Source organism: Saccopteryx bilineata, chromosome 1 (assembly GCF_036850765.1).
Source record: "Saccopteryx bilineata isolate mSacBil1 chromosome 1, mSacBil1_pri_phased_curated, whole genome shotgun sequence".
Classification (NCBI taxonomy): domain Eukaryota; kingdom Metazoa; phylum Chordata; class Mammalia; order Chiroptera; family Emballonuridae; genus Saccopteryx; species Saccopteryx bilineata.
The window spans coordinates 299630441-299641797 of record NC_089490.1 but is presented as its reverse complement, the minus strand read 5'-3'; the positions used below and the strand labels follow the sequence as shown (position 1 = coordinate 299641797).

General features: G+C 47.9%; 2 protein-coding genes across 3 annotated transcripts; one reads left to right on the top strand and one right to left on the bottom strand.

The window, feature by feature from the left end:
- Positions 1 to 4922: 4922 nt before the first annotated feature.
- Positions 4923 to 6492, bottom strand: HSPB2 (heat shock protein family B (small) member 2). Of its 2 annotated transcripts, none has more exons than XM_066244630.1 (2): positions 6014 to 6492; positions 4923 to 5409 (listed from the first exon to the last, which is right to left on the bottom strand). In XM_066244630.1, the coding sequence occupies exons 1-2, from the start codon at positions 6453 to 6455 to the stop codon at positions 5117 to 5119; spliced, it is 735 nt and encodes a 244-aa protein (XP_066100727.1). In that variant the 5' UTR covers positions 6456 to 6492; the 3' UTR covers positions 4923 to 5116. The 2 variants fall into 2 exon arrangements, with proteins under 2 accessions (XP_066100727.1, XP_066100718.1); XM_066244621.1 differs by having other exon boundaries at positions 4923 to 5571; positions 6014 to 6485.
- Positions 6493 to 7084: 592 nt separating this feature from the next.
- CRYAB (crystallin alpha B) lies at positions 7085 to 10548 on the top strand. The gene is made up of 3 exons (XM_066244645.1): positions 7085 to 7354; positions 8478 to 8600; positions 10201 to 10548. The coding sequence occupies exons 1-3, from the start codon at positions 7154 to 7156 to the stop codon at positions 10402 to 10404; spliced, it is 528 nt and encodes a 175-aa protein (XP_066100742.1). The 5' UTR covers positions 7085 to 7153; the 3' UTR covers positions 10405 to 10548.
- The last annotated feature ends 809 nt before the right edge of the window (positions 10549 to 11357 follow it).

Here is an 11357-nt window from a genome sequence, read left to right as displayed (position 1 = left end):
CAATGGAGCCTTGGCTGTGGGAGGGGAAGAGAGAAACAGAGAGGAAGGAGAGAGGGAGGAGTGGAGAAGCAGATAGGCGCTTCTCCTGTGTGCCCTGGCCAGGAATCGAACCCGGGATTCCTGCATGCCAGGCTTTACCACTGAGCCAACCGGCCAGGGCCACTAATTCTTCTTGTTCTCAGCTGATTGTCAGGTGGTAAAGCACCTTGCTTCATTATCTTGTGCAGCATTGTCGCACTGGCCTCTTATTTCATGCCGTGATTCTCCCTGGCAACCTGTCCTGCACTCTCCCCTTAACTGCATTCTTTTCATTCTGTTATCCAAATATCTAAGCCTGGCACTCAAAGCCCTCCCCATTTGGTCCCTTACTGGCCACTTTCTCTAATGTAAAGGAAAACACCTAAGAGATTTTACATGGCCAGAAACACGAAAGGAACCAGCACTGTGTTTTGGTAGCCTACAGCAGCATTTATAGAAATCTAGAGTGGTAAACTAGGGTATTGATTATTCCACTGAAGTTGAACCAGTCAGTCCCCAACTGGAATAATAATTTTAGGTCTACATGTCAAATTTCAATTTATGTGGTCAAAAGGCAGTGTGTTCAAGAGAAAGTTGTCTGGGTAATAAGTGATATGGAAAGTCCTATAAGATATGGTTAAAGATCTAGGTATGTTTAATTGGTAAAAGGAAGCCTTAGGGGAACAGGATGGTAATATTTAAGTATCTGAAGGACTCTCAAGTAAAAGAAGAACTACATCTATTTTCTGGACAGAACAAGAACCAAAGGCAGATGTTACTGAAATGCATATTTTGGTTCAATAAAAGGAAGAATTCATAACAGATATGTCCAAAAAGAAAATGAATTCACCTACTTTATGAAATTCTTAGTTCTCTGTCTCAAAAGAAGTTGACTAATAAGCTTTAAGATTTTTGGATGTCGTGGGGATTTGCACTAAATCAGAAGTCTCAATTTATTTTTTCTACCTAAGTAAACTTTTTTTTTCTTTCTTCTTCTTTTTTTTTTTTTTTTTTTTGCATTTTTTCCGAAGCTGGAAACGGGGAGGGAGTCAGACAGACTCCCACATGCGCCCAACCGGGATCCACCCGGCATGCCCACAACGGGACGATGCTCTGCCCATCTGGGGCATCGCTCTGTTGCATCCAGAGGCATCCTAGCGCCTGCAGCAGAGGCCTCAGCGCCCCGGCCATCTTTGCTCCAATGGAGCCTTGGCTGCGGGAGGGGTAGAGAGAGACAGAGAGGAAGGAGAGGGGGAGGGGTGGAGAAGCAGATGGGCGCTTCTCCTGTGTGCCCTGGCCGGGAATCAAACCTGGGACACCTGCACACCAGGCCGACGCTCTACCATTGAGCCAACTGGACATGGCCTAAACTTTTCTTTTAAATAAAGCACATGTAAAAATCCCAGTTACAAAACAGATCATTGTGAAGCTGTTTTGGTTGAAATCTGAATAGGCTCTTTTAAAATCCATTTTCTTCTCAATCTGAAATATAGAGAAAAAGGCTTTTAGCAATAGGTAACTTTAAAAAAGGCTCTTCCATAAGTAACTTCATTTAGCTTCTTTTCTATCCTAAACTCTCAGAAACCCCAGAAGTTACTTAGGTCTAAAACTCCCTACTCCCAGCCTTGAAGTTAGCTTCGCCAAACGGCAGATGTGTCGGGGGGGGGGGGGGGTCGTAAATCCTAGAATGTTTAGAAATGTTTTTGTTAAGCATGTGAAACATTTATCACTACTGTGTTATCATCTTCTGAGCTTATGGTCATAGTGTGTAGAATATTTTTTTTCTTTAAATTGATCCTATAGATAAACATTGTAACAAGACAGTAAGATTTAATGATCTTATTATCGAGATTAATGAATATGTTTTATTGCTTTTGTCCCATGCTTCGCTGAGGCTCCCCTGCTTCCCATACCCCAACCAGTATGTGATTTTGTCTTTAAAAGCTAGCCCCAAACTGTGTTCGGGGCCGCATGACTTGAATGACTTAGGTCTCAGTGCAGTCACTGGCTTTAAAATAAAGACTCCTTAATTTGGCTACTTAATTGTGTGGCAAAACGTGTCTTTCTTGCTGTTCCAATACAATAAATTAGGTACTAAGGTTTCCAAGAGTAGACAATAAGAGAATATAGTTTTTATAATTTATATTTATAATATGTATACCCAATAGTGTATTACTTGGGGTTGATGAATATTTGTTGAATTCATGAATGAATGACCATATTAACAGTTATTTCTCTGAAGCATGCTTTCATTTTATTTTATTTATTTATTTTTTTTCTGAAGCTGGAAACAGGGAGAGACAGTCAGACAGACTCCCGCATGCGCCCGACCGGGATCCACCCGGCACGCCCACCAGGGGGTAATGCTCTGCCCCTCCGGGGCGTCGCTCTGTTGCGACCAGAGCCACTCTAGCGCCTGGGGCAGAGGCCAAGGAGCCATCCCCAGCGCCCGGGCCATCTTTGCTCCAATGGAGCCTTGGCTGCAGGAGGGGAAGAGAGAGACAGAGAGGAAGGAGGGGGGAGGGTGGAGAAGCAAATGGGCGCATCTCCTATGTGCCCTGGCCAGGAATCGAACCCGGGTCCCCCGCACGCCAGGCCGATGCTCTACTGCTGAGCCAACCGGCCAGGACCCATTTTATTTTATTTTTAAAAAATTTTTATTTGATTTTAGAGAGAGTGGAAGGGAAAGAGAGAAATACTGATTTGTTGTTCAACTTATTTATGTGTTCATTGATTAATTCTTATATGTGCTCTGACCAGGGATTGAACCTGCAATGCTGGTGTATTAGGATGATGCTCTAACCAATTGAGCAACCCGGTCAGGGCCATACTTTCATTTTAAATTGATGGCAATCCTTTCACCAAAAATGGGATTCTTTATTTATTTTAATTTTTTTAGGTGAGAGGAGGGGAGATAGTGAGGCAGACTCCCACCTGACAAGCCCATCTGGCTGAGGCTCAAGTACCGAGCTATTTTTAGCACCTGAAGCTGATGCTACCAACCGAGCTATTCTTAGTACCTGGGGCCATGCTCTAACCCAGGGGTCGGGAACCTTTTTGACTGAGAGAGCCATGGACACGACATATTTTAAAATGTAATTCTGTGAGAGCCATATAATGACCCGTGTACATTAGGCATTATCCAATAAAAATTTGGTGTTGTCCCGGAGGACAGCTGTGATTGGCTCCAGACACCTGCAACCATGAACATGAGCGGTAGGAAATGAATGGATTGTAATACATGAGAATGTTTTATATTTTTAACATTATTATTATTATTATTATTGTATTTTTCTGAAGTTGGAAACGAGGAGGCAGTCAGACAGACTCCCGCATGCGCCCGACCAGGATCCACCCGGCATGCCCACCAGGGGGTGATGCTCTGCCCATCTGGGGCATTGCTCTGTTGCAACCAGGGCCATTCTAGCACCTGAGGCAGAGGCCATGGAACCATCCTCAGCACCCGGGCCAACTTTGCTCCAATGGAGCCTTGGCTGCGGGAAGGGAAGAGAGAGACAGAGAGGAAGGAGAGGGGGAGGGGTGGAGAAGCAGATAGGCGCTTCTCCTGTGTGCCCTGGCCAGGAATCGAACCTGGGACTCTTGCATGCCAGGCTGACGCTCTACCACTGAGCCAACCGGCCAGGGCCAACGTTTTTATTTTTTTATTAAAGATTTGTCTGAGAGTCAGATGCAGCCATCAACTGGCTCGCGAGCCATACATTCCCGACCCCTGCTCTAACCAATCGATACACTGGCTGCAGGAGGGGAAAAAGGAGAGAAGGAGGAGAGAGAGGGGGAGAGAAGCAGGTGGCTGCTTCTCCTGTGTGCCCTGACCAGAATCAAACCTGGGACATCCACACACCAGGCTGACACTTTATCCACTGAGCCACTGGCCAGGGCTTAAAAATTGGATTCTTCAAATGAGGGTTCTTATCCTAGGGATATACAGTTCCCTATGAAAAGCACATGAATAGACTGCAAGGACTCTATTCAAATTGTATGCCAAATTTGGAAACATACTTTTCTGTGGTAAGAGGATCTATAGCTTTTGTCAGATTTTCAAGTGCGTCTGTAACCCAACAAAGTTAAAATCAGATATCCACTACAGCCTTGTAAAAGATATATTTTGGGACAGGGAGATCTTCTGGACGCTCCCCAAAATGAATACACACACATGCTTTTTTTACTACAGAGAGTAAGTGAGGGGTCAGAGCCCCAGTCTTTCTCTCACACACCCATACCTCTAGTAATAACATTATGCCCAGAGGACACCTCCCTAGCCATCACGATCACACCAGTGGCCCTAGATCCCCTGCATTCAGGCTTGGATTATGTGGGGGATGATACAGTGATTCCTATCTTCAGGATGTTCCAAGCCATGAGGCAAATGCTTCCTCCCACAGGCCTCCCCTGGGCACAGGGTAGGGAGACTGTGGGGTTGGCTGACAGTAGAAGTGGTTTCTGTGTCTGTGTCCCTGTGTATACATATTTGGTCCCTCATAATCAGAGACCATTTTCAGGGGTTAGACATTAATATGGGAAAACAGGGCTTTAGGCAACTCTCTCCAGCCAAAACCTGTTTTCCCAACTCCGATCCAAAACAGGCCAGACAGCCTGGAGAATCTTGTTTTTGTGTCTCTAATCACCAGCTCAGACAGTTCTCTCTGTGTTGTTTGGATGGCATATCCCTTTTACCTCTTAGGATCATGCTCCCTTTTGTTGTATTGTGAGAAAATTATGGCTAGGAATTTGATTGGGAGCCAGTGTTGATATCAGCATCCAAGTGTGAGTTCGAGGTCTGTAGCATTGGGCATATCTAACCGAGGACTTTTGTTTCTAGCTGTGACCACCTCCATCCATTCCCACCCCATCCTCCAGGCCACAGAATAGGAAGCAGCACAAGCAAGGCCCTAAGATTTGGGTTTATTCCGTTCCACCCAGAAACAAACCAAAGGCTGGGACACATCCCAAGGGACTAAACCATACATGTGGCCCAAGCACTTTTCCCTTCCCCTAAGGATGCTGCTACCCCTGGGGTGGTGGCAACTGCTGTATCACCACAGGAGGTGGACAGCACTGGGTACTGGGCCTGTGGCACTCAGGGCTCAACTTTGGCTGCCTCCTCCTCTTCTTCCAGATCAGGAGGTGCAGGGAGGAGGGAGATGTAGACTTCATTGACTTCCGTGTCCAAATGTCGGCCACCCCGAGGCGCCTCCAAGTTAAGGATGCCATCGTGAGAGAGAGCAGCGCGGACCCGCCAGGGGTCCACATCAGCAGGCAGGACGTAGGTGCGGCAGAACTCTCGGGACACGAAGCCGTGGCGGTCCAGGCGCTGGGGATGCCGGGCAGACACCTCCAGCAAGTTGTCCACAGTCCTCACGGTCACCTCATCTGGGGTAAAGTGGCTTACGTCCAGAAATGCCTGGAACTTGCCCTCACTGAGCCTGAGCTCAGAAGCCCCTGCCCTGTTGCCCTCCCCAGCTCTGGTGGCCCGGGGCCGGACATAGTAGCCATGGTAGAGGGTGGGGGTCAGGATCTCTTCTGGCAGGAGGCCTGAGAGGCAGAGAGAGAGAAGGAAGAGGCAGGGTGAGGAAGTAGGAGGTGGAAACGAGTGAAATGGGACAGGAGCACTAGGGAGAGCAGGGGCGTCAGGAGAAGCAGGGAAGGGGAGGTAGGGGACAAGAAGACTGGAAAGAGGCGGCTGGGGAGAAAGGAGACAGATGCGGGCGGAGGAGGCCGAACCGAAGCAGAACTGGGGAGACAGAAGGAGAACAGGAAGGGGCAAGGGGCAAGGGGCAGGTGTCAGAGAGCCACGGGCATCACGTCTGCACCGTGGTCAGCAGGAGGGGGAGAGGCCGGCTTGGAGGGCTGGGGGAATGGGAAAGGAGATGGCTCGTCCCTGGAGTTCAGTTAAGCCCCGAGTGGGTGGAGGCCAGCACCGTCGGGAGGTCAGCCCAGAATTCCGGGCGCTGGGGTGGGGGCAAAGCCGCGGTACCTTCTCCGAAGCGCTGCTCGCCCAGGCGACTCGGGTTGGCGAATTCGTACTCGGCGGTGGCCGGGTGGGCGTGCGGCACCGAGCGGCCAGACATGGCTGTGGACGGTCGCGGCCCTGGTCCGAGGTGCAGCGCGACCCCTCCAGCTGCCAGGAGAGCCAGGGCTCGGTTGGAGGTGGGGGCGGGGTCTACACCACCCAAAATAGTGCCGCCGCCGGGGGAGGGGCGGGCAGTGGGGCCCGGAGCGCCAGCCACGCGTGTGTGGCCAACGCCCGCCGCCCAGACCACCATCCCCTCCCCAGCATTCCCTTCAGCTGTCGCCCGGGACCGGTGAGGACAGCTGGGGGTCCTGGCTGGCGAGTGAGCTGGGGAGGGGAAGCTGGCCAGCGGGTCCCCGAGGGCCAGGGCCGCAGCCGAGACCCTCACAGTCTGCACCTTCTCCATGCCACCTCCTCACTTGCAGGCACCCTGCACCTGCAACCTACTCATAACGCTCTCTGTACTTAGTGTTCTGTGATCCTTGTAAGGTGCAAAATGCAAAAAACTTTCTACCCTTTCTTTGGTGTGTGGTGAGGGGTGTTCCTGCCCTGATTAATGTCAGGGTCCTCGCCAGAACCCAGGTCAACCATGAGCACCACATAGATGCCTGCCACCGACATGGTAGTGATCATTGAGCTTCTCCAGCGATCTACAAAGAGTTAATGTCTCTGGGGCCCAGCCAAGGAAGATTCCAGTTTCTGCCCAGGCTCAAGATAGTTCTGGCCCGATTCCCCTGGTTGGCTAGGCTGGAGAGGAGGAGGGGCACACCATTTGCCTGCTTGGGATTCCTGACTGTCCCAAACCGGTGGGGGGAGGGTCCATTGGGTGTGGACAGAGCCCTAGTGAAACAAATCCAAGACAAGTCACTGGTCAGCTCAGACGTGTTTGCATTTCTCTTTTCTTAGCTCAGTGAGTAGTGGCTATGTGTCACACTGCCAAATCCCAGATCACAAGTCTCCATGAACGAGCAGTGAGCTGGGATAATAAAACCGCTGACATCATCATTCTAGAAGCTTCACAAGACTGCATATATAAGGGGCTGGCTGTCACTGCAGCTGAAGCAGCTGAACAGCCAGCTGACCTCGGACACTCGCCTAGCCACCATGGACATCACCATCCACCACCCCTGGATCCGCCGCCACTTATTCCCTTTCCACTCCCCCAGCCGCCTCTTTGATCAGTTCTTTGGAGAGCACCTGTTGGAGCCTGATTTCTTTCCAACTTCTTCTTCCCTGAGCCCCTTCTACATCCGGCCACCATCATTCCTGCGGGCACCCAGCTGGATTGACACTGGACTCTCAGAGGTAAGTCTCCCCTATACAGGGCAGGAGAGTTTACTGAATCTTCTGGGAACATCCATCTGCTTTACTTTTCCTCTCTGCCTGAATTTGGTTATGTCTAAGTTTCTTAAGTCTTTTAGGCATCTGTTTGTCCTGCAGTGAGGAAAGATGAGGTTACTAGTTCCTCTGTCCCTCTGTCACCTGTTTGTCTTTGATGTTCTTACTTATTATATATTTTTTACCATGTGCTATGAAGATCATCTTCTACCCCCTAACATTTAAGTAGGATGCCCTTTTCTGGTTTGGTTCATAAGGATCTACAAGGACAGAGCTACCTACCTTCAGACTCCTTTTCTTACCACTTCTAATACCTTATACTCCTGGAAAATTTTACCATTTCAAGTTTTACATCCAGGAGGCAGCCCTACTGCACTCTGAGCCTTTCATCCTCACTGTGTGGAGCTGGAGAGGGCAGCCACTGTTTCCTTCCTTCTCATTTCCACTTCCATGATTTCCCTGGTTCTCAGGGCTGTGACAGGGCCCAGACCTGGGTCCAGGCCTAAGAAAGAAAGAATGTAGGTCTTGTCTTGAGACTCCCACGTGTTCTAAGAGGGTGGGAAAATGGGGTGAATATGTAAGGTTGACAGGAGCTGTCACAGATAACGCTCTGGTTTAAAAATAAAAACTGTGAGTAAACAGGAGCTAAGTAGGCAAGGGTTTTGGAAGGATAGTCAGGGCCAGCAGAACATTCCAGATTGAGTGGGTGGGAAACTTGGCAGAAACTTGAGCAGGAAGAAGGGGCCTTTGTCTCAGAGACAAATGACAAGGCCAGGCACTGGAGTCAGAGAGGCAGCAGAAGCCATGCCCAAACCCATCCTTGCGACGTGTCCCCAGGGTGGCCTGTCTTCTTCCCTGTCCCTGTAAATAAAGTTTGGGCCTGATGACCAAATAGTATGCCTTGGGTACCACTATGGCCGCTCCCCTGAACCAGAGAGCCATGTTTGTTCTAAAAGGGTTTTTTAGCCAAAAAGAGGAAGATAAACTACCTGGCAAGAAAGCAAGTCTGCAAAATGATGAAACTATACTAGTAATCCCCATCCCCACCATATTTTCCTCCTACCCATTTCTCCCACCTTGCTATTTCTAGATGCGTCTGGAGAAGGACAGATTCTCTGTTAATCTGGATGTGAAGCACTTCTCCCCAGAGGAACTGAAGGTCAAGGTGCTGGGAGATGTGATTGAGGTGCATGGCAAACATGAAGAGCGCCAAGTATGTAGCTTGTTTTCTCTTCTGTTCATTCATTCAGTTCATACTATGTGCCAGACAATGCCATCAATTTCTGAGGCTTCCAGTCCTAGGCCAATAAGGCCTGGAAACAGGGACAGACCTGGTGCTGTTATTATTTTGGCTAAGAGAAGTGATCTTTGTTGTTTTCGTTTGATTTGATTGCCTTAGATGGAATAGATAAGATGTTCACTTCCCAACCTTAGTCACATTAGAATCATGAAGGGAATTAAAAAAAATTCCAATGCTGCAGCATATCTCAGACCAATTAAATCAGAATTGTTAGGAATGGGACACAGGCATCAGCATTTTTGAAAGCTTCCTAGGTAATTGCAATGGACAGACAAGGTTGAGGAGCACTGACTTAGCATAGTGCTTGTCTAGCACCTGGTTGCTTTATATAATTGCATTAACTACATGCACTTTGAAGGCCCTTGAGTTTGGGACTTCTTAGTGTTCAGGAATCCTCTCTTTAGCCTTTCATAGTCCTGAACTGCTTGGTCTTCAGAGCTGTACTCAGCTTCTAATACGTTGGAACCCAGATGGACATCTGCTGAGAGCCTATCTGGATAAATGCTTGAGATTCAGCTGATTTAAGGGTTAGGGGCAAGTACCATACAGAATTCTGAAGAATAGAATACCTTCTCAATACTTTCTGGGAGGGTTGTGTGTGTGTGTGTGTGTGTGTGTCAGAGGCAGAGAAAGGGACAGATAGGGACAGACAGACAGGAAGAGAGAGAGATAAGAAGCATCAAGTCTTCGTTGTGGCACCTTAGTTGTTCATTGATTGCTTTCTCATGTGTTCCTTGAAGGTGGGGATGGGAGGGGCAAGTGACCCCTTGCTCAAGCTAGCGACCTTGAGCTTTAAGTCTGCGACCATGGGGTCATGTCTATGGTCTCACATTCAAGCCAGCGACCCCGCGCTCAACCTGAAGGAGCATGTGCTCAAGCCAGCAAACTCAGGGTTTTGAACCTGGGTCCTCTGCATCCCAGGCTGATGCTCTATCCACTGTGCCACTGCCTGGTCAGGCTCTGGGTTTTTTAATGCGTGTGCTTACCAATTAGTGATAACTTAGAACCTTGTGCATCAAACAGGACACTCTGAGGTCCTCGGGCTACTTCCATTTTGCATATATGATTTAAGTTTGGGTCACAATCTTCCTGGATGGAGTTTATTATTTTTTATTTTTTTAAATAGCAGCAGTCTTATTTGTCTGGGACATTCTGGGATATTCCTAAAGAGTCAGGACAATTTATGAGCTTCCTCAGGGACTTGGATATACAATGCTGGATGACGTTCCAAATTCTGTAGGCTCAACAAACATTGATCTAAACTTTGGGAAATACCTCTAAACATATCCATGCCTCAGGGTTTGAAGTCTGCCTGTTTCAGACTTCTCTGATTCTCACTGGTAGGAGTGACCCCGTAGACAACGTCATCTTAGTCCCAAACAGAAATGCTTTCTCTCATGTTGCCATAGCATTTAGTCACACCAAGGGGGAAGTAGGATGTCTGAGTTCTAAAGAAGTGGTGCTATTTTTCTGTTCTTATCTTTCTGCCTCTTTCTCTGTTCTCTCGGATCAGGATGAACATGGTTTCATTTCCCGGGAGTTCCACAGGAAATACCGGATCCCAGTGGATGTGGACCCTCTCAGCATTACTTCATCCCTGTCATCTGATGGGGTCCTCAGTGTGAATGGACCAAGGAAACAGGCCTCTGGCCCTGAGCGCACCATTCCCATCACTCGTGAAGAGAAGCCTGCTGTCACTGCGGCCCCCAAGAAGTAGATGCCCACTCTCTAATTGCATTTTTTAAAACAAGAAAGTTCCCCCACCAGTGAATAAAAATCTTGCGACTAGTGCTGAAGCTTATTAATGCTAAGGGCAGGCCCAAATTATTAAGCTAATAAAATGTCATTCAGCAACAGATAATGACCTTGTGTTTGAATATTCATATTTTTTTAATTGGACAAATACAGCAGATCTATTTAATCATGAAATTATGATTTAGGGGACTCCAGGGATATTAGAATCAGAAAGATTGTCTCTACCACTTACTAATGGTAAGTATAAATTTAGCAAGTCAAACTCTGGCCAGTTAGCTCAGTTGGTTAAAAGTGTCATCTTGAAACAAGGTTGCAGGTTCAATCCGCGGCAGGGCACACACGGAAACAACCAAAAAATTCATGACTGAGTGGAACAACAAATATTTCCCTTCCCCCTCCTCTCTGTCTTCCTTCCTCCCTCTGTCTCTCTAACAATCAATAAAAATTAAGCCCTGGCTGGATGGAGTGTCATCCCAAAGCACAGAAGTAGCTAGTTCCACTCCCTGGTCAGGATGTATACAGGAGCAGCTTGATGTTCCTGTCTCTCTCTCTCTCTCTCTCTCTCTCTCTCTGCCTCTTTAACAACAACAACAAAAATTAGCAAGTCGCTTAACCTTTCTGGTTTTTAGGTCTTTCAATTATAACATGGGGTAATTATTTATACACTTTTTTGAAGGAGTAAACTAAGGAGGAAAAGTAGGTAAAGCCCTTGGCAGAGTTCAAGGAATATCAGCTCCTCTCTTTCCTCCCACTTTGATTTTGGCCTTCAGTTTCAACAACAAATCTGAATGAACCCTGGATAATGATGCATAAAAGGCCTTCCTACATCTGTGAAGTTAATTATGTCACCAGGGAGGAGATATGGTGCCTTCCCAGTTATTTTCCATGTTCCTACTGATAAGCATTGCCTTCAGC